The sequence below is a fragment of the Hyla sarda genome, chromosome 4, assembly GCF_029499605.1.
Source record: "Hyla sarda isolate aHylSar1 chromosome 4, aHylSar1.hap1, whole genome shotgun sequence".
NCBI classification, from domain to species: Eukaryota; Metazoa; Chordata; class Amphibia; order Anura; family Hylidae; genus Hyla; species Hyla sarda.
In genome coordinates this window covers 419,879,487-419,898,705 of record NC_079192.1, presented here as the reverse complement: position 1 = coordinate 419,898,705, position 19,219 = coordinate 419,879,487, and the positions used below count along the sequence as shown (strand labels likewise).

At 42.1% G+C, this 19,219-nt stretch overlaps 1 protein-coding gene and 1 long non-coding RNA gene across 7 annotated transcripts in view; one reads left to right on the top strand and one right to left on the bottom strand.

Annotated features, from left to right (window-relative positions):
- Positions 1-19,219, top strand: part of LOC130267785 (uncharacterized) — a 101,730-nt gene that overhangs the window by 65,465 nt on the left and 17,046 nt on the right. For 4 of the 6 annotated variants that reach the window (XM_056517974.1, XM_056517976.1, XM_056517975.1 and 1 more), the window contains 4 exons: positions 3,106-3,189; positions 4,302-4,379; positions 5,532-5,570; positions 8,686-11,032. In XM_056517974.1, coding sequence (XP_056373949.1) covers positions 3,106-3,189; positions 4,302-4,379; positions 5,532-5,570; positions 8,686-10,452 — 1,968 coding nt within the window. In that variant the 3' untranslated portion in view covers positions 10,453-11,032. Of the gene's footprint in view, positions 1-3,105; positions 3,190-4,301; positions 4,380-5,531; positions 5,571-8,685; positions 11,033-12,666; positions 14,097-19,219 lie in introns of those variants that run through there. The other 2 variants (XM_056517978.1, XM_056517979.1) reach the window with 2 other exon arrangements.
- On the bottom strand, positions 8,624-14,128 carry LOC130267790 (uncharacterized). Its single transcript, XR_008843284.1, has 3 exons — positions 13,997-14,128; positions 9,681-9,746; positions 8,624-8,738 (listed from the first exon to the last, which is right to left on the bottom strand). It is a non-coding gene; the product is annotated as an uncharacterized LOC130267790 (long non-coding RNA).

Below are 19,219 nucleotides of genomic sequence, written 5' to 3'. Positions count from 1 at the left end.
GGTGCGGACTTCCTCAAGTGCTGGTCCCTGTAGTTGTCCTTTGAGCTGCACCTGTTGATTAGGAGGGAGAGAATAAAAGACAAACAAGTTCTGGATCTTAAAATCCCTCAGGGGGAAGGGGTCTCCATTGTAGGTCGGGAGGACAGGATTCCCCAAGAATACCGGTGCTGACATCTTGTAGACTTTTTGAGTCTACAGAATTGGGTGCGTTGTCTCTTTAAGCTGTCTGGCAATAAACTGTAACGAGTAGCTGCAGACTTTGTTGGGCACCGAGGGGTTAACGCTGACTGCCACTGGTGCTGAAGACTCTTTGCAGCAAATAGTGGATTTATACAGAGTCTGAGCTGCAGCGGGCACTTGCCGGTATTCTGTAGAGTCGGAATCTTCACTATTGCGGCACCCACGGAACTTCCTGTTTGGTGTGGTTGGTAAATGCTTCCCCTGTGCAACACAGGGCGGATTCCTAGTTCCGGCTCGCACACTGTAAAGGCATCACCACTGGGGACTGACTGGGCGGAGCTGCGACCGCTTCCGCATGCGGGAAACACCGGACATGATTTAACCCCTTCAGGTACGGACTTTGCACACTAAGAAATGGTAATTAACAGTTTTTCCTCCACCTTCTCCACTACTTTTATCCGCGCCACAGTAAAAACAAACTTCTTTAACACAGTCCCGTACACTTTGCTGGTGCACACTTTCCTCCGACTGTATGCGGTTTTGTATTAGACACAGTTCAGACTTGGGGGGAAGGACTTGCAGAAACTTGTATATGGCACACACCCGTATACTGTTGATGGGTGGTCTGACTTGACTGGGTGGCTGAGTGGTTAAGGCACACACCCGTATCCTGTTATTGGGATGCCAAGATTGTGGTGAACCAACGTGTAGCGGTGTGAGTGGTGGGATCAGATGGTATTAACCCCAGGGGCTGAATGGTATTAACCTCTAGTGTTCGTAACGCCAGTGTGGTTTTCGGGTCCGGAACACCACACGCCAAGATTCTCTGCTATCCCAATTCCTATAAGTGAAATGAGAGTCCACAACCAGTAATGGTCAAACGGAGGCTTTACTGAGTAGTAGACAGGTGTAATTATCTTCACAGCTAAGGCCAGAATTCCCAGAGAGGGGGTCAGGACCCAGAGGATCCCGCAGCTTGCTGGACCAATAAGCTTGTAGTTAATTTGACTTGTACTTAGACTTGACTTGACTATATGCAGGACTTGACTAGTTTCAGTGACAGCAGACATACACTTGAGACTTACTGGAATGACTGTAGCTTTTGGGGTCTTCCAGATGCTGATCACTTGCACTGAGATCTCTGGGGGTTGGTGTCTCAGTAAAGGAAGAGAAGATAAATTGTAATGGCCGCCCCTTTATATAGTGGGGGGCTGGACCAAAGCCCATTGGTCAAGCTGCGGGTCATAGGTTAAGCTGGTGCTCTCTGGGAGAACATGTGACAACAAATCATGTGACTGCATAACATGTGACAGCTTACACAGGTCCTTGAGACCTCCCACAGGTCCTCTATACTAACTATACATAGGGATCCTGTCTAGGCATTAAAGTGACATACATCTTTATAAAACCAACAGGGGGATACCTTGCAGGGGAGCCCCCAGGTCACTGAGGGGCTCAACCTGACAGGGCCTAGCTATAGTGCAGAACCATGTCCTGTACTGGGACATCACATCACACCAACCTCTCATTTCCATATACAGTGGTCCCTCAAGTTACAATATTAATTGGTTCCAAGATGACCATTGTATGTTGAGACCATAACTCTTTGGTCTCTATAATATAAAATATATGACTTAGAGCCATAATAAAATAGTAGGACAGAGAAAAGCCTTATCAGTATATTAAGCTACTATTGATAATTTTCATACAATCAAGGAAAACATTGCTGCATGGGTTACTGGAAACCAGACCCATTCACCACTCTGAGAACAGCTCTGTCACAACCCCCAATATGGCTGAAGTGCACCATATTTGTGCACTTGCAACAGTCCAGAAACTGCTCTGACTCTCCATGCACCATAACAAGCGCAATCCAGGAATGTGCCCATTGTGCTCTGAAGTTGTACTATTGAGTGCTGAATACCGTACAGATCCCCAAGCACAGGGTGCAACCAGGAGACCCAGCTTCATATGAGTTGACCTGAGGAAGGAGCCATCCCACATGTACTTGTCACTCAGCTCCCAGACCCCTCACGTAGAAAGCAAGTTTAAAGGGGTTCTCCGTCCCTAGACATATTATCCCCTATTTAAAGGATAGGGGGCAACATGTCCCGGCCACTGGAACCCCACTGTGATCTGGCCGACACTGCAGCGTTCCGTACACGGAAGCCTGGGGCTTCTGTGCTTTTGACATCACACCACGCCCCCTTCATTTATGTCTGTGGGAGGGGACGTGACTGCTAGTACAAAGCCATCACACACCCTCCCATAGACATGAATGGAGGGGGTGTGGCATGACATCGCGAACACGGCAGCCCGAGGCTTCGGTATTTAGAACGCTGCAGTGCCGGCCCAGAGATCGCAAGGGGTCTGGCCGCTGGGCCCCCCTCAATCAGACATGTTGTCCCCTATCCTTTGGGATAGTGAATAACATGTCTAGTGGCGGAGTACCCATTTATTGTTCCTAAGAACCCATAGGTCCTACTCCAGGAGATTGCAACAGGTCCAGGTGAGGCAGGTTTGGGTAAGTCAGTCAGAGCAGCAGCTAAGGAAGAGGTAAGAGACAAGATGGTAGGGATTCTCCAGGCCACAACAAGAGAAAGATGCTCAATAAAAATAAAGAGTCATTTGAGGCAAACGCCACAAAGTTCTTGAGAAATTCAAAGTAGTTTTCCCTTATCCAGTTGTATGGATCAGGTTCATATCTGGATTATTATGGTTAGCTGGCCTGATACAGGAGCACTCAGAGCATGTGACCGGTCATGTCAAGTGCTAGCCACAAACTGTTGTTACTGCTATGCCCCTACCAAAAGGCTTCATTTACCCCATGGGTCTTATACACCTGTTTATACATAGTCTATATGTTGGAGCCGTACCACAGAATTCTTACTAATCGTATATTCTCTTGATCTCACTCCCCCTTAGGAGTCCGGAAAGCTTGGTGATAAAAGAAAGAGTAATTGGTTAACTGATATGGGAAAAAGTCTAGAAGAGAAAATGAAAGAAAAGGTAAAATATTCTAGTCAATAATCTAATTAAAGGGGTTATCCAGGAAAAACATTTTTTTTTTATATATCACCCATATATCACCCGGCTCCAGAAAGTTAAACAGATTTGTAAATTACTTCTATTAAAAAATCTTAATCCTTTCAGTACTTATGACCTTCTGAAGTTAAGGTTGTTCTTTTCTGTCTAAATCCTCTCTGATGACACGTGTCTCAGGAAACGCCCAGTTTAGAAGCAAATCCCCATAGCAAACCTCCTCTAAACTGGGCGTTTCCCGAGACAGGTGTCATCAGAGAGCACTTAGACAGAAAAGAACAACTTCAGAAGCTCATAAGTACTGAAAGGATTAAGATTTTTTAATAGAAGTAATTTACAAATCTGTTTAACTTTCTGGAGCCAGTTGACATATAAAAAAAAGTTTTTTCCCTGGAATACCCCTTTAAAGAATTTATAAAAGGTCTTCAGAATGCGTGTGGAGACATATGGGCCATTCATGCCCCACTGGGAAAAAGTATATGTAAAGTAGCTCTCTCCAGGAAGGAAAAGATCTTGCTCTCTGGTGCCATCTGTTGGAAGTAGCTTAGCTTTAAGGCAATATTTGACTCTTTTAAGACCCTTAGAACATGACCAGGACTTTTAAAGGGTTACTCAAGACGTCACACCACGCCCCCTCAATGCGAGTCTATGGGAGGGGGCGTGATAGCCACAATGCGCCCTCCCATAGACTTGCATTTAGGGGACGTGGTGTGATGTCTCGAGGGGTGTGGCTGTGAAGTAATGACCCCCGCAGCCCGCACCCAGCGTTTGGAACTAAATGTTCCAAATGATGGGGCAGTGGAGTACCCCTTAAATAGCCAAGCCAGAATCTGTCCTATAAGGAAACATTACCCATATGTAGATAGCTATATTAAAGTCATTACCCTTCTTCAGTATAGGGCAGGGGGCTGGCTAGCATAGAGGCCTGTGTTGTGGGAGTAGATGGGAAATGTCTGTCCTTGACGAGAGCATCAAAAGGTGTAAGGCCAGTTTTACTTTTTTTTAAATACTCTTATGATCATTAGTATGATGAATGTAAAGCGGTAAAAAGATATTTGTACATTTATATTAATCCACAGAATCCAGAGGCCAAGAGCTCCCCTGGGACAAAGAGGAAGATAAATACACCAAAAAGATCAAAATCAACTTCAGAAAAGGTAAAATGATACATTATTGTCCTCACTGCACCTATGTGCCCTGCTCTCCTGTGGATACAACTCCCTAGAGGGTCCCAGGGTAGACCTACTAAGGACAGAACCCCCAAAGGCCAAAAGGGCCCCCAGGGGACTAATTCCCTATTAAAACTTAGGAACCCCCCTATAAAATGTATTACTTTATTGTATCCACTTAAAAATGCTGAAGTGCTCTAATAAATGTGCGTATAAAATAGTGTATAGTCTGTTTTTTCTACGTATGTATTGGGGCCCTCTATCACACATGAGATGGGCCTATATTCGGTTATCACTGTCCAATGTCACATGCTTTCGCACTATATAAGCACACTGGGCAACTCAGATTTTTAACCAGAGATATTTCTCTTTAAACCACACATTCTGCTATTAAAACAACAAAATTAAGGACCTCCCCGACGTTTCGCTGGCCAACACCGGCTTTGTCAAAGACGGGGGACAAAGTTTTGGCACATGTGTGTCTTATGTGCTAAATCTCATTGTAAGAGGTTTCTTAAAAATGTATGCTGGTCTAAAAGATGTTCAGGAGAGTTTGCCTTTGCTTTCACAGTTCTTATACCTTTAAGCACACACTCCTAGATTTACACTTTTTAAAGAGACAACAAGATTTGTCAACAGGGACAAAATCGGGATAAATGATGTAATCCGCTGATACTTCTGGAGCAAACGCTTGCGGTGATAATTGAACAAGAAGGGCTAGAGAAAGCTTCACATATGGCTCTCTGTTACTGTCTCTGCCTGATCCTTTTGTACCATGCTGACTCTCCTGTGTTTTACCTGGTCCGCTGACTACACCTACTTGCCTGACCCTTTGGTGACATGCACCAATTTATAAAGGTTTACAGGGTTTTTAGACAGTGTTAAACATGAGTTTTAGGCTTCTTTCAAAAGTTATTTGATTAGAAGCAAACTTTTCAAAATACGCTGCAGAGCTGGCAAAGAAAATTTTCAAAAACTTTGCTCAACACTAGTCTAGCTGTATGGTCAGATTATGGTGCTCATACATAACACAGGTCTAGGCAAACATCAGGATTCATCTAAATGTACCTGAAAGTATTATAGTCTACCCCCGGCGTCTGTATCTCAATCAATGTAAATTTTTTTATTCTTTTTTTACAGGGTCCTCAGTCAACTGTGATAAAAAGTGACGTTAAAGAGGTAGAGTACTGATACTCAATGGCAACCAGTGCACACAAAACGTTAAGATTTCAGACTGACTGAAATCAGTTTTCTATCTCTCGTGTAAATTGACTATATTCATGTCAATAATTTTATTTATTTTTTTGCATCGGGGCAAATGTCAAAATTTGAATATTGTGAAAAAGTACTTTTTTTTTTTATAGAAAATGTTGGGCGAATCATAGAAAAATGTGAATGCGTAAATTTGTTTTACATTGTTGTTTACCACTAACACCCTAATTTGCTTTTATGGCATATTAATGTTATATACAATTGATTAGAAATCAAGGTTTTTTTTAATTTTCCCATAACCTGTAGTAGTGTATACAGTAGATACCAGGTGCCCATAGATGGCTTGTAGACCACTGTCCTTGCAGAAGATCTGACATTGCTTCTGTTGCTCATGTATAAGTCGTGTAGAAAAGTATTTCACTAGAGCTTTAACAGAAGTTAAATACGACAATATCTGACCAAAAGTATGTGCATCCCTTAACCCCTTCATGACCCAGCGGTTTTTATTTTTAGCTCACTTTTTTTTTGCTCTTCTTATTCTAAGACCCATAACTTTTTTTATTTTTTCACTGACAAAGTTGTATTAAGGCTTCTTTTTCATGGGACAAGTTGTACTTTTAATTGGCGCACTTTATTTTATCATATAATTGATTACAGAGCCAGAGAAAAATATATGTAATGTAAAATAAGACTTTTGTATATATATATGGCTTTTTGATAACTTTTTCTTACGTTTTTTTTAGCATGTTATGTGAGCAAAATTCAGCAATTTTGGCATTTGGAATTTTTTTGCATTATGCCTTTTACCGTGCAGCATCAGGAACATAATAATTTATTAGTTCGGACAATTACGCATGCCGCGATACCAAATATATTATTTTTTGTTTTTTTTACAATGTTTTATTTGAACCATGGAAAAAGGGGGGTGATTTTAATTTTTATTAGGGGGAGGATTTTTTTTTTTTTACTTTTGTTTTACACCTAGGGGGCCTATCATACACCATCATTAGATGGCTTACATAGATCAATGTAATGCTATTGCAGTACATTGATCTATTTTTTCTGCACTCATCGATCCATTGATGACAAGGAAGGACGGGTAAGTCTTCGTTCTTCCTCAGCAACCCATCTGAAGCCCGCAATTACATCGCGGAGCTGCAGATGGGTTCCCTAGACCCCAGGGATAACCGCCATTTAATGTTTAAATGCTGTGATCGCTATTGATTATGGCATCGCCAACTCCGATGTCCGTCATTATCGGCACATGTCAGCTGCTGATTGCAGTGGGAATCTGCCGATTATGAAGCGGACCCAACCCGCGGGCCTGCGTCATATTTCCCTCACCCGACCCATGATGTAGAGGTTTGTCATAGGTCGGGAAAGGGTTAACATTCATACCAAAATCATGGACATTTATATGGAGCAAGGCCCCCTTTTGTGGCTATATTATCCTTCACTCCTTTAGGAAGAAAATTTTTTACCTAAAACTGCCCACAATACATCAGTCATTTGTCAATATTTCCTACTATATGCTGGGGAAAGCAGTCCAAGCCTAAAATCTGAAGAATATTGTGCCAGAAGTCATGTAGGTGGGAACCTCCTAAGAACCGGTCACATAGTCATGACTGTAAGATCAACGATTAAGTAGTAAGTGACAAGCTAGAGAGCGGCCTATATCATCACCCAACAGCGGTAGTCACGTTGAATGTGGTTCTAATTTGTCCAGACTGAAGCGATCAACAGCCGAGCCGTCAGGTTCAGATTCAGCTGCTTTTAGAGATTGTCCCGTTATATCTTAATTATTCCCACTGTTTAATATTTAAATTAAGACGTAATCATGTTCAGTTTGTTCAGTTTATTCATTTTATTTTTCAACATTGTTTTAGCTTAGAGGTATTATTAGGTTTTATCCCTGTAAATTTGTCTTTATTAAGTATTTATGACTTGATGAAGTTTCTAGATGCTGAAACTTCCACCAATCGCTGTAACAAAGAGACACTCAATGCTCAGCTGAACAATGTCCCCCATAGTTGTTGATCAGCCTGTGAGCAGTGTACAATTTTATAGATCCTATCGATCCTTACACCGAATGGTAAAAGTGCCCTGCTGAGCAGTTCCTTCTTTTTTAGTGATTGGTGTTGGTCTTAGCCAGGGGTGTACCTAGAGCATTTTGCACCTGGAGCGGACCCTTTGTTTGGCACCCCCCTTTAATTACACCCCCCCCCTCTAATTACACCCCCTCCTCCCCCTTAATTACACCCCATACTCCCCCCCCTTTATTACACCCCCTTCCTCCCCAAATTACACCCCTCTCCCCCTTAATTACACCCCCTTCCCCCCCTTAATTACACCCCATCCTCCCCCCCTTAATTACACCCCATCCTCCCCCCCTTAATTACACCCCCTCCCTCCCCCCCTTAATTACACCCCCTCCCTCCCCCCCTTAATTACACCCCCTCCCTCCCCCCCTTTATTACACCCCATTTGCCCCCCCCCCCTTAATTACACCCCATCCCTCTCCCCCCCCTTAATTACACCCCCTTCCTTCACATAGAATTATTTACTTACATTTTAATGATGCCTCCGTCCGACCGCTGGTGATGGATCCTTCCGCTCCTTTAAAAGATCCGTGAAGGCAGAGTTAGCGTTGTGATGTCACGTTGCGCGCCAGCATAACACTCCTCTCCCTGCTGCTCTGACTCTACAGATACAGGCACCGGACAGAAAAGCGTTGCGGTGCAGCAGTGGATGGTGGGGTGACTCCTTCATGGCACCCCCCTTGTGAGTGGCACCCGGGGCAATCCCCCCCCCCCACATCCAGCCCCTTGGTACGCCACTAGTCTTAGCATCCAGACCTACTACAATTAAAACCTATAACATGGCAAAGGTTTTTAAAAACGTGTTAAAACATCAGAAAGTTCTCCTACTGTTGTGGTTTAGTGTCCAGCAGGAAGTTCTGCTTCTAGTCGAGATTTATAATAGAGAGATTTGCTGCTAATTCAGGTACAGTTTGTTGATGCTGATCATGCCTTATGGAAATGACTAATAGACTTCATGAGGAATCCATATTTTCTTGTTTCAGAGGAAGAACTTCACAGCTATGCCAACAGAACCGAAGGTGTCAGTCTCTGTGTCCTACAGATGGATTAACAATGGGGTAGAGTGTGACACGGCAGGTTATAACACACCTATTATTGACTTTGCAAAAAGAACTCTTGAAGCAAATCCTTCACTAACTAAAAAGTCTGGTTACCTCCAAATCCATGCCCAGAAACTTAATGCAATAGTCAGCCCTTGGGCACCATGTGGAGCCCTGGAGCAAGGTGAGATACTAGAGTTTGACCTCAAGAAAAAGAAATCCCCCAACTCTTCAATGGAAAAATGTAAAGGATCTGATAGAATTGTGGGCCCTGAGATGTTTGCATATCCTACATTTCATGATGGTCTCTTTTTTAAAGTAGAATCTCAAGGAAAGACAAAGGGGGGGCAATCAAGGAAAATAATAGTATGCAAGAGTTACTACTCTATAAACTACCCCATGGCTGTCTTTGGCTATCCAGATCAGACAATACATGAGGCATTTCAGAATGATAAAAGGTTTACAATACCCGGTCCATTCAGTCTTGAAAATTCAGAAGGGAAGAAATATAAAACTAATATATTTTTATCAGACCTTCCACCTGACACATACAAAATTGTTGTGCACAGACGTGCAATGGCCACGTCTAGGTCGGAATCAAATGAGAAGGGTGTGCAATCTACCTCACCTGGGGCATCAGTTCCCCAATCTGAGACATGTGTAGACCCCCCTGACCTACTTGTACCTGTCTCATCCCGTCTCAGCTACAAGTTTTCAGGTGAATTTAAAAAACTTGGCAAAGATATTGGGCAAAAAAATCTAGAGTCTCAGCTTGTAAATGATTACAAAACAAATGTCCTGTACAAGGGTCCAATGCCGGCTACAACCCTCCGACTACTGAGTCAACACTTAGACAATGTCGCCTTACTCAAGTATAACGTTGGTGAATCTAATACAACAGGAACCCTCTTCCTTCTAACTGAGACCCTTGGACTTACCTGTTACCATGTAGTGAAATTACTCATAAAGTCCCGTGCTGCTAGGAATGTAGAAATTATATTTAACTATGAAAAGACAAAAGAAATATTCTGTGGTAAATATAAAGGAGTTGCATGGGCTAATAGGAAACTCGACTGCGCAATCGTACGTGTGGAAATCTTCCCATCACCTTCAGGCTTGTTAGATTATTTAGCTCCTCCACCACAAGATGGAGCTGTAAGTATCATTGGTCACCCCGGTGGCAATCCAAAAGAAATTGATCTTAACTGTTCAGTGATTGCTTTTTCTCAGCGGGCTTCTTCGATTTTTGACACAATTCTCTGCAACAGATCCTACATTCATGTCCTGACACAACACAATTTTAAGCGCATGAATGACCCAACTTATGTGACCTATGACTCCTGTTTGTATTGGGGAGCTTCAGGTGCCCCAGTCTTTGATAATAATGGGGAGCTTGTAGCCATGCACACAGGGGGGTATCCTATTGTTACACCTCTAAAAAAGAAGAGTGTGATAGAGTTTGGACGGAGCACTGCTGAGATCATTATCCATGCCGCTGTTCACTTAGAGAAGCTACATGTCCCTCTTAGAAAACTTGTTAATGAAAAAGAAAGTCTGTCCAAGTATCTGCAACCTGGGGGGCACCCAGATACAATGCAGCCTGTGGTCAGACGGCTTTTAAAGCTGTGGGAAGAAAGTGACCGCCAAATGGAGCAAAATTCCAGAGTCGATGTTATTAATCTGTCTGGATCACCAATGGACACCTTGTGAATGAGGCTCATAGATGTCTCATAGCTCAGCGCTGCATTCAGTTACTGCCCCAGCTGATATATCACTTAGTCTTATCTGCTAACCTGATCGCTGTATAAAGGGGCTGCCAAGCAGGATACTACATTTTATAGGACTTAATCTGAATTAGAAAAAAAGCATTACCTGATTTCCCATCACTCATTCCGATACTCACCAGGTCCTTCTTATCTCCTCATCCTGTGCCCATCCTGATACACATGGAATGGCCAGAGAAGTGGCCCGCCTCAGCCAGTGATTGGTTGAAGTGCAGGACGAGGAATTGGTTTTACATAATTTTATGACCATTTGTAGTAACAGATATAGCCATCACTGACTGATCATGTGCCACCCTACATACTGGACCCAGGGCACACTTGTCAGTAGACTGTATCCAAGTTATGATCTAACCCTGTGTTTCTCACTCTTTCCGAGCCAACTACCCACTGTGGAAATAAATTATCTAAAACTATCCCTGAGGTTATGCTCTTATTAATTGATGACAGTGCATGCACCCCCTATAGACATGGCATTTATCCCCTGGATTACAGTGGGGATCAAAAGTTTGGGCAGCCCAGGTAAAAATTTGTATTAATGTGCATAAAGAAGCCAAGGAAAGATGGAGAAATCTCCAAAAGGCATCAAATTACAGATTAGACATTCTTATAATATGTCACCAAAAGTTAGATTTTATTTCCATCATTTACACTTTCAAAATAACAGAAAACAAAAAATGGCATCTGCAAAAGTTTGGGCACCCTGCAGAATTTATAGCATTCACTGCCCCCTTTGCAAAGCTGAGACCTGCCAGTGTCATGGATTGTTCTCAATCATCATCTGGGAAGACCAGGTGATTGCAATCTCAAAGGTTTTAAATGCCCAGACTCATCTAACCTTGCCCCAACAATCAGCACCACGGGTTCTTCTAAGCAGTTGTCTAGAAATCTGAAACTGAAAACAGTTGACGCTCACAAAGCTGGAGAAGGCTATAAGAAGATAGCAAAACGTTTTCAGATGTCAATATCCTCTGTTCGGAATGTAATTAAGAAATGTCAGTCATCAGAAACAGTGGAAGTTAAAGCAAGATCTGGAAGACCAAGAAAAATATCAGACAGAACAGCTCGCAGGATTGTGAAAAAACAATTCAAAACCCACGTTTGACTGCACATTCCCTCCAGAAAGATCTGGCAGACACTGGAGTTGTGGTACACTATTCCACTATAAAGAGATACTTGTACAAATATGGCCTTCATGGAAGAGTCATCAGAAGAAAACCTCTTCTACGTCCTCACCACAAAAATCAGCGTTTGAACTTTGCAAATGAACATATAGACAAGAGCTGATGCATTTTGGAAACAAGTTCTGTGGACCGATGAGGTTAAAATTTAACTTGGCCGGAATGAGCAAAGGTACGTTTGGAGAAGAAGGGGAACAGAATTTAATGAAATTAACCTCTGTCCAACTGTTAAGCATGGGGTGGATCAATCATGCTTTGGGGTTGTATTGCAGCCAGTGGCACAGGGAACATCTCACGAGTAGAAGGAAAAATGGATTCAATAAAATTTCAGCAAATTTTGGATGCTAACTTGATGCCATCTGTGAAAAAGCTGAAGTTAAAGAGAGGATGGCTTCTACAAATGGATAATGATCCTAAACACACCTCGAAATCCACGGGGGATTACATCAAGAGGCGTAAACTGAAGGTTTTACCATGGCCTTCACAATCTCCTGACCTCAACATAATTGAAAATCTATGGATAGACCTTAAAAGAGCAGTGCGTGACAGACAGCCCAGAAATCTCAAAGAGCTGGAAGACTTTTGTAAGGAAGAATGGGCAAAGATACCTCAAACAAGAATTTTGAGGGAGCAGTATAAGATATTACCTCCGCAGGGTGCCCAAACTTTTGCAGATGCCATATTTTTGTTTTCTGTTATTTTGAAAGTGTAAATGATGGAAATAAAATGTAACTTTTGTTGACATATTATAAGAACGTCTAATCTGTAATTTGATGCCTTTTGGAGATTTTTCCATCTTTCCTTGGCTTCTTTATGCACATTAATACTAATTTTTACCTGGGGGGCCCAAACTTTTGATCCCCCACTGTACACATATCACTACCATAACTCTTCTATTCCACATCCGAGAACTGACAGCCAAGTATTATACAAAATAATCTTTTTTTGTTTACCAAAAACAGGTTTGGTCAGATGACATTCAGCAGCACACGACAGGACATTTTGGCATGATCAGACATTTGTGACACAAAAAACTCACAATCATCATCTAACCTTCCCCCTGTAAAGGATCCGAATATAAATTTGAAGAATACATATAGATGGACACACAGCGGGAAATCCGCATATGTGCATGTATTCTGCATCTGCAATGGTTCTTTTCAGAATTCCGCAGGTTTTTTTTTTCATCATTTGCAGAATCGGTGCGGAATTTCAGCATGAGTTCCACATGATTCCGCAGCTTAGTAAAAGGTAGATTTTATTTAATAGAACTGTCAAAGTTCGTGCGGATTCTGTGCGGAATCTGCATGCATTTCGTGTAAATTCTGCACAAATTTGCCAGACATCAAGCCCCATTGACTTCAATGGGATTCCGCAGTTGAAGTCAATGGGGACTATTTTCCCGGACTGTGGAATGCTGGATTTCCTCAACAGAATGCCTACTGGGGAAATTATGTTGTGTGAATATCCTTGCTGCATCCCATAAAAGTTAATGGACAAATTCATGCAGAATTCCGTGTGGAAAATCCCGGTGTGTGAACGCGGCCTAAAGGTACGTGCATCCTATATACACGTTGTACACAGACTGAGGATAAAGAAAATGTGTGAAATAGAAGACCAGACAGTGTGTGCAGCCTGTAGTCTGTACGCCAGGTCTCGCCTATATCCAGGAAGATCCTTGAAAGTTTCCTGATCATCACTGACTGACTGCATGTAGCCAAGGACTTGATACATAGAGCGAAATGTACCATCGAGCATGGAAATGTATATTCTGGGGGAGGTATATAGGAACAACTATAGAGAATATACATGTATGATAACAAATCTGGATACCTGTTTGTATATCTATATGTGCATGTCAGATATCTGTATGTTAAAGGGTTTTTGCAACATTCATAAATTTGTTATTTGAAAAAGAAAAATTTGTAATATATTTGCATTAAAGAATCAATTGCTAGGTCCAGATCTTAGGGGCCACAAATTGCTTTTCTAGACTGAATGTCAATTTTCCTGTAAAGATCTTGCAGATCATTTCCTGTATCCTATGTGGATGAGCTGATTCTTCAAATCTCGTTCTCATTAGTTGGACTTGAAATTATGTAGTTTTTGTAGCTGATTTTAACTATAAAGGGGCCTGCAATTTTATTACTAGCAAATCATTTTGTTTAGCATTCTGTTCTGGATTATAACTATGCATTCTGTAACTTCTGCTACTGTGTGACAACTGATGTTATTAATGTGATCATCTATATGTGGGCGGGGCAGCGATGTGATTGACAGCTCTGCACTTACGTTTTATCGTGAGAGTATCCTGTGCTGGGAGTTTAGGGGGTGACACTTGTTAGATCCAGGTGACGGTTGATTTCCCGATTGTATTTCTGATTTTCTGATTCCACAATTAAAAACTTTGTTTCCTTTATCTTCCCGATGAGTCGCTGTATTTTTATATCGCCCCAGACTGAGCAGAACGAAAAGAGAAAATATTTCATAAAAAGTGAGAAGAAAATTTTGAATTGTTTAATTATACCTAAAATACCTGATCCTGAAGCAGAATTCCAGTGATCACATGATCAGTCACATGATCAGCAGAGCCAACAGAGGAAGCAGCCCTGTATCACGGAGCTCTGTATAACTTGTAGGTCTAAATAGGATTCTTAGAATGTTCCGGTATGTTTTTTTTTTTAGCTCATGATGCAGCCGGACTCAATTGTTCTTAGATATATTTGTGGGAGCCAAATCCTCCTGTCGTATAAATCAAATCAGGTCAACATGGAAGGATCAGGCTGAAGAATCCAACATTTCCAGAGGTTCTTGCATAGTGAAAAGACAATGAGCACTCACCTGTTGTGGTAATATTTGGTCAGGATCCCTAAAACCAGAAAATTTGCACAAAGACGCATCTGGAACCAATTAGTAATTGGACAAAAAAGGACAAAGAAGTGACATTATGGCACCTCAGGGATCTCTCTCATTGTCGGGTGACAGGAAATGCACTTGGTCCAGTTTTTCTGTCCAAAGTGTTGGCCACAATGTGCTCCAGAATAGTGAAAACCAGCAAGTGAGAAAGGGAATTCAACGTAACAGAAACGTGCAGAACGTAAGAAGATCCTTAGAGGGAGGCTGCATGGTTCGTGTGCACTAGACGCATTCTAGGTCTGAATGACCGTAATGAATTGACATTTTTTTTTTTATAAGCACTGTCCTTGATAGTAACTAATAGTAACCTGTGTTTCATGCAAACAGTACAAAGGATGTCCAGCAACCACAGGGTTCCGAAACAAAAACTTTATTGAAACATAATCAAAACCAAATCACATGGAGAAACAGAACAGGCCTGATGCATTTCGTACTATAGGCTTAATCATAGACTATAAAACAGAATAAAGAAAAGAAGTTTAAAAACTTCACTTCAGGTCAAATGTCCTTGACAAAGCGAAGGTACACTGGATGCTAGAAACAAGGATAAACCTTGACCTCCCATCACTAGATCACATGTACAAACCAAAGAAGAATCACCTGATATGATCAATGATAGCGCAACCGGTGAGGGAGCACCAAAAGCTATAACCACTCAAAGTATCGTGTATTCATAAAATGTTGGGATATTTACATATGTAATAGAATACAATAATGTAGCATTACCAACGCACATGTATAAATGATATAAAAATACATTGGCTCTGACTGAGTCTAGCTGAAGCTGGGTCTGTATTCTAAAGTGTGGTATTATTAAGTGTTACATTTGAGAAGTTTTATAAGCAGAAGTTTAGAAAGCAGGAGTTGTAAGCAGGACCCACTGTAACTGTAAGTATTACACTCCCTTGATAAAAGTAGTTTTTCTTAATAGTTAATAACAGCTGTTTGTCACCAAGGATATGGACAGCAGGATTGGAGGTTTTCTTCAGTGCACATTGTGCCACATGTATACATCTCTGCAGCTTCAGGGTGAATACCGCTGTGACAAATGTGAGCATGTTGCCCACCTGGAAGCTCGTATTAGAGATCTAGAGGAGCAAAATGCAACATTGAGGGCGATTGACAATCTTACAGAGCAGTTAGTGGGGTAGAAATGGAGGTTGGAGAAAATAGCCAGGAGGCCCAAGTAGGGAGCTGGGTTAATGTAGTTAGAGGGACTGGAAAGGGGGCAAGGAAAAGGAAGGTCACTTCTGCTTCTGATCTCCCAAGTAAAATTGCCAAGTTGGGCGATGATGCGAGGGCCTCAGTATCAGAGATGGCAACCCTAGTGGATACTGGTCTCCCTAACAGCCGGGGGAACAGCTCAACTAGTAGTGTGGGGGATGGTAACGCAGGTAGGCCAAGACAGTTAGTTGTGGTAGGGGACTCTATAATCAGTAAGACGGATAGAATAATTTGTCGCCAAGACCACCTCAACCGAATGGTTTGCTGTCTCCCTGGTGCCAGGGTTCGGCATGTGGTGGAAAGGGTGGACAAATTACTAGGGGGGGCTGGGGATGACCCAGCTGTCGTGGTCCATGTGGGAACCAACGACAGAATACATGGTAGGTGGAGGTCCTTGAAGAATAATTACAAGGAACTAGGTGCCAAGCTGAAGGGAAGGACCTCTAAGGTTGTGTTCTCTGGAATACTTCCTGTGCCATGCGCATCGCAGGAAAGACAGCGGGAGCTTAGGGAGTTAAATGCATGGCTTAAGTCGTGGTGTGAGGGGGAAGGGTTTGGGTTTTTAGAGCACTGGGCTGACTTTTCATTAGGGTACAAACTCTATTCTACGGATAATTTGCACCTGAATGGAAGGGGGTCTGCTGTGCTGGGGGAGAGAATCCTGGAAGGGGTGGCTGAGTATTTAAACTAGGTGAGTGGGGGGAGGATAATAAAGCAAAGAAAGCAGACAGTGGGATGGATAGGTTAGAGAGGGGTCAGGACATAATGGCGGGTGGAGAGGAGTCCTGTGGGGGGAGGTTAAGAACAGTGGATAAGGAGATTCATGCGTTACAAACCAGCTGTAAAAATAAATGTAGCCCGAAAAATTGTAATCCCAATAATTCAAAAAATTCTATTAGCCCCAATAACTCAATAACTACAATAAGCCCCATTAACTCAAAAAATACCGTTAGCCCCAATAACTTAAATAACAACATTAGACGCAATAACGCAAAAAATCCCATTAGCCCCAATAACTTAAATAATAACGTTAGACCCAATAACTCAAAAAATCCCATTAGCCCCAATAACTTAAATAGTACAATTAGCCCTTATAACTCAAAAAATGACATTAACCCCAATAACTCTGAAAATCCCATTAGTGAGACTATATGTGTAAAACTTAATGGAAATGTAAAGTGTATGTTCACAAATGCCAGAAGCCTAGCAAATAAAATGGGGGAGCTTGAGGCCTTGATACTGGAGGAACATATTGATATAGTTGGGGTCACTGAGACATGGCTGGTGATATAGTTGGGGTCACTGAGACATGGCTGGTGATATAGTTGGGGTCACTGAGACATGGCTGGTGATATAGTTGGGGTCACTGAGACATGGCTGGTGATATAGTCGGGGTCACTGAGACATGGCTGGACTCCTCGCATGACTGGGCTGTTAATCTGCAGGGGTTTACATTGTTCCCCAAGGATAGAATGAACAGAAAAGGTGGTGGAGTCTGTCTGTATGTAAGAAGTGGTATGAAAGTCAGTGTGAACGATGCCATAGTGTGTGATGATTCTGAGGAGGTGGAATCATTGTGGGTAGAATTACAAAAGGAGGGAAATACTGAAAAAATAGTATTTGGTGTAATCTACAGACCCCCTAATATCACTGAAGAGATAGAAGGTCGGCTGTATAAACAAATAGAGAGGGCCGCCCGGGCAGGTACAGTGGTAATAATGGGAGATTTTAACTATCCAGATATAGATTGGGGTCCGGGGTTGGCTAAAACTACAAAGGGGAGAAAATTCCTAAATTTATTGCAGGATAATTTTCTGGGCCAGTTTGTGGAGGACCCAACAAGAAGTGATGCCTTGTTGGATCTGATCATTTCCAACAACGCAGAGCTGGTTGGTAATGTAACTGTGCGGGAAAACCTTGGGAATAGCGACCACAATATAGTTACTTTTCACTTAAAATGTAGAAAACAAAGACAGGCGGGGAAAGCAAAAACATATAACTTTAAAAAGGCAAATTTCCCTGGGCTGAGATCTGCACTACAGGACATAGACTGGGGGAGGGGTTCTCAAATACTGATACAGAAGGTAAATGGGACATCTTTATATCAACTCTAAATAACTATACAGCTAAATATATACCAAAGGGGAACAAATATAAACGACTAAAACGAAATCCTACATGGCTGACACATGATGTTAAAAGAGCAATAAACAACAAAAAAATAGCCTTCAAAAAATACAAATCTGATGGGTCAGCTATAACATTTAAACAGTACAAGGAGCTTAATAAAATCTGTAAAAATGTAATAAAAACAGCAAAAATTCAAAATGAGAGACAGGTGGCCGAAGAAAGCAAAACTAATCCTAAATATTTTTTTTAGATATATAAATACAAAAAAACCAAGGACAGAGCATGTAGGACCCCTTAATAATGATAATGGGGAGGTTGTCACGGGCGATCAAGAGAAGGCGGAGCTACTGAATGGGTTCTTTAGTTCTGTATATACTATGGAAGAAGGAGCTGACATTGGCCAGGTCAGTGCTGGTAACACATCATGTACAGGTCAGTGCTGGTAACACATCATATAATGTATTGAACTGGCTTAATGTAGAGATGGTACAAGGTAAGTTAAGTAAAGTAAATGTAAGCAAATCTCCAGGGCCGGATGGACTACACCCAAGAGTTCTTAGAGAGGTAAGTTCAGTAATATCTGTACCCCTGTTCATGATATTTAGAGATTCTCTGGTGTCTGGTATTGTGTCAAGGGACTGGCGCAAGGCTAATGTGGTGCCAATCTTCAAGAAGGGCTCTAGGTCTTCGCCAGGCAATTATAGACCGGTAAGTCTAACGTGCATTGTGGGTAAATTGTTTGAAGGACTTATAAGGGATTACATACAGGAATACATAGGGGATAATTGTATTATAAATGATAGCCAGCATGGGTTTACTAAGGATAGAAGTTGTCACCAATCTAATTTGCTTTTATGAAGAGGTGAGTAGAAGCCTTGACAGAGGAATGGCTGTGGATATAGAGGGGGGCTGTGTATATAGAGGGGGGGCTGTGTATATAGAGGGGGGGCTGTGTATATAGAGGGGGGCTGTGTATATAGAGGGGGGGCTGTGTATATAGAGGGGGGCTGTGGATATAGAGGGGGGGCTGTGTATATAGAGGGGGGCTGTGTATATAGAGGGGGGCTGTGTATATAGAGGGGGGGCTGTGTATATAGAGGGGGGGCTGTGGATATAGAGGAGGGCTGTGTATATAGAGGGTGGCTCTGTATACAGAGGAATGGCTGTGGATATAGTGTTTCTGGATTTTGCTAAAGCGTTTGATACTGTCCCTCACAGACGTCTGACAGGTAAGTTAAGGTCTTT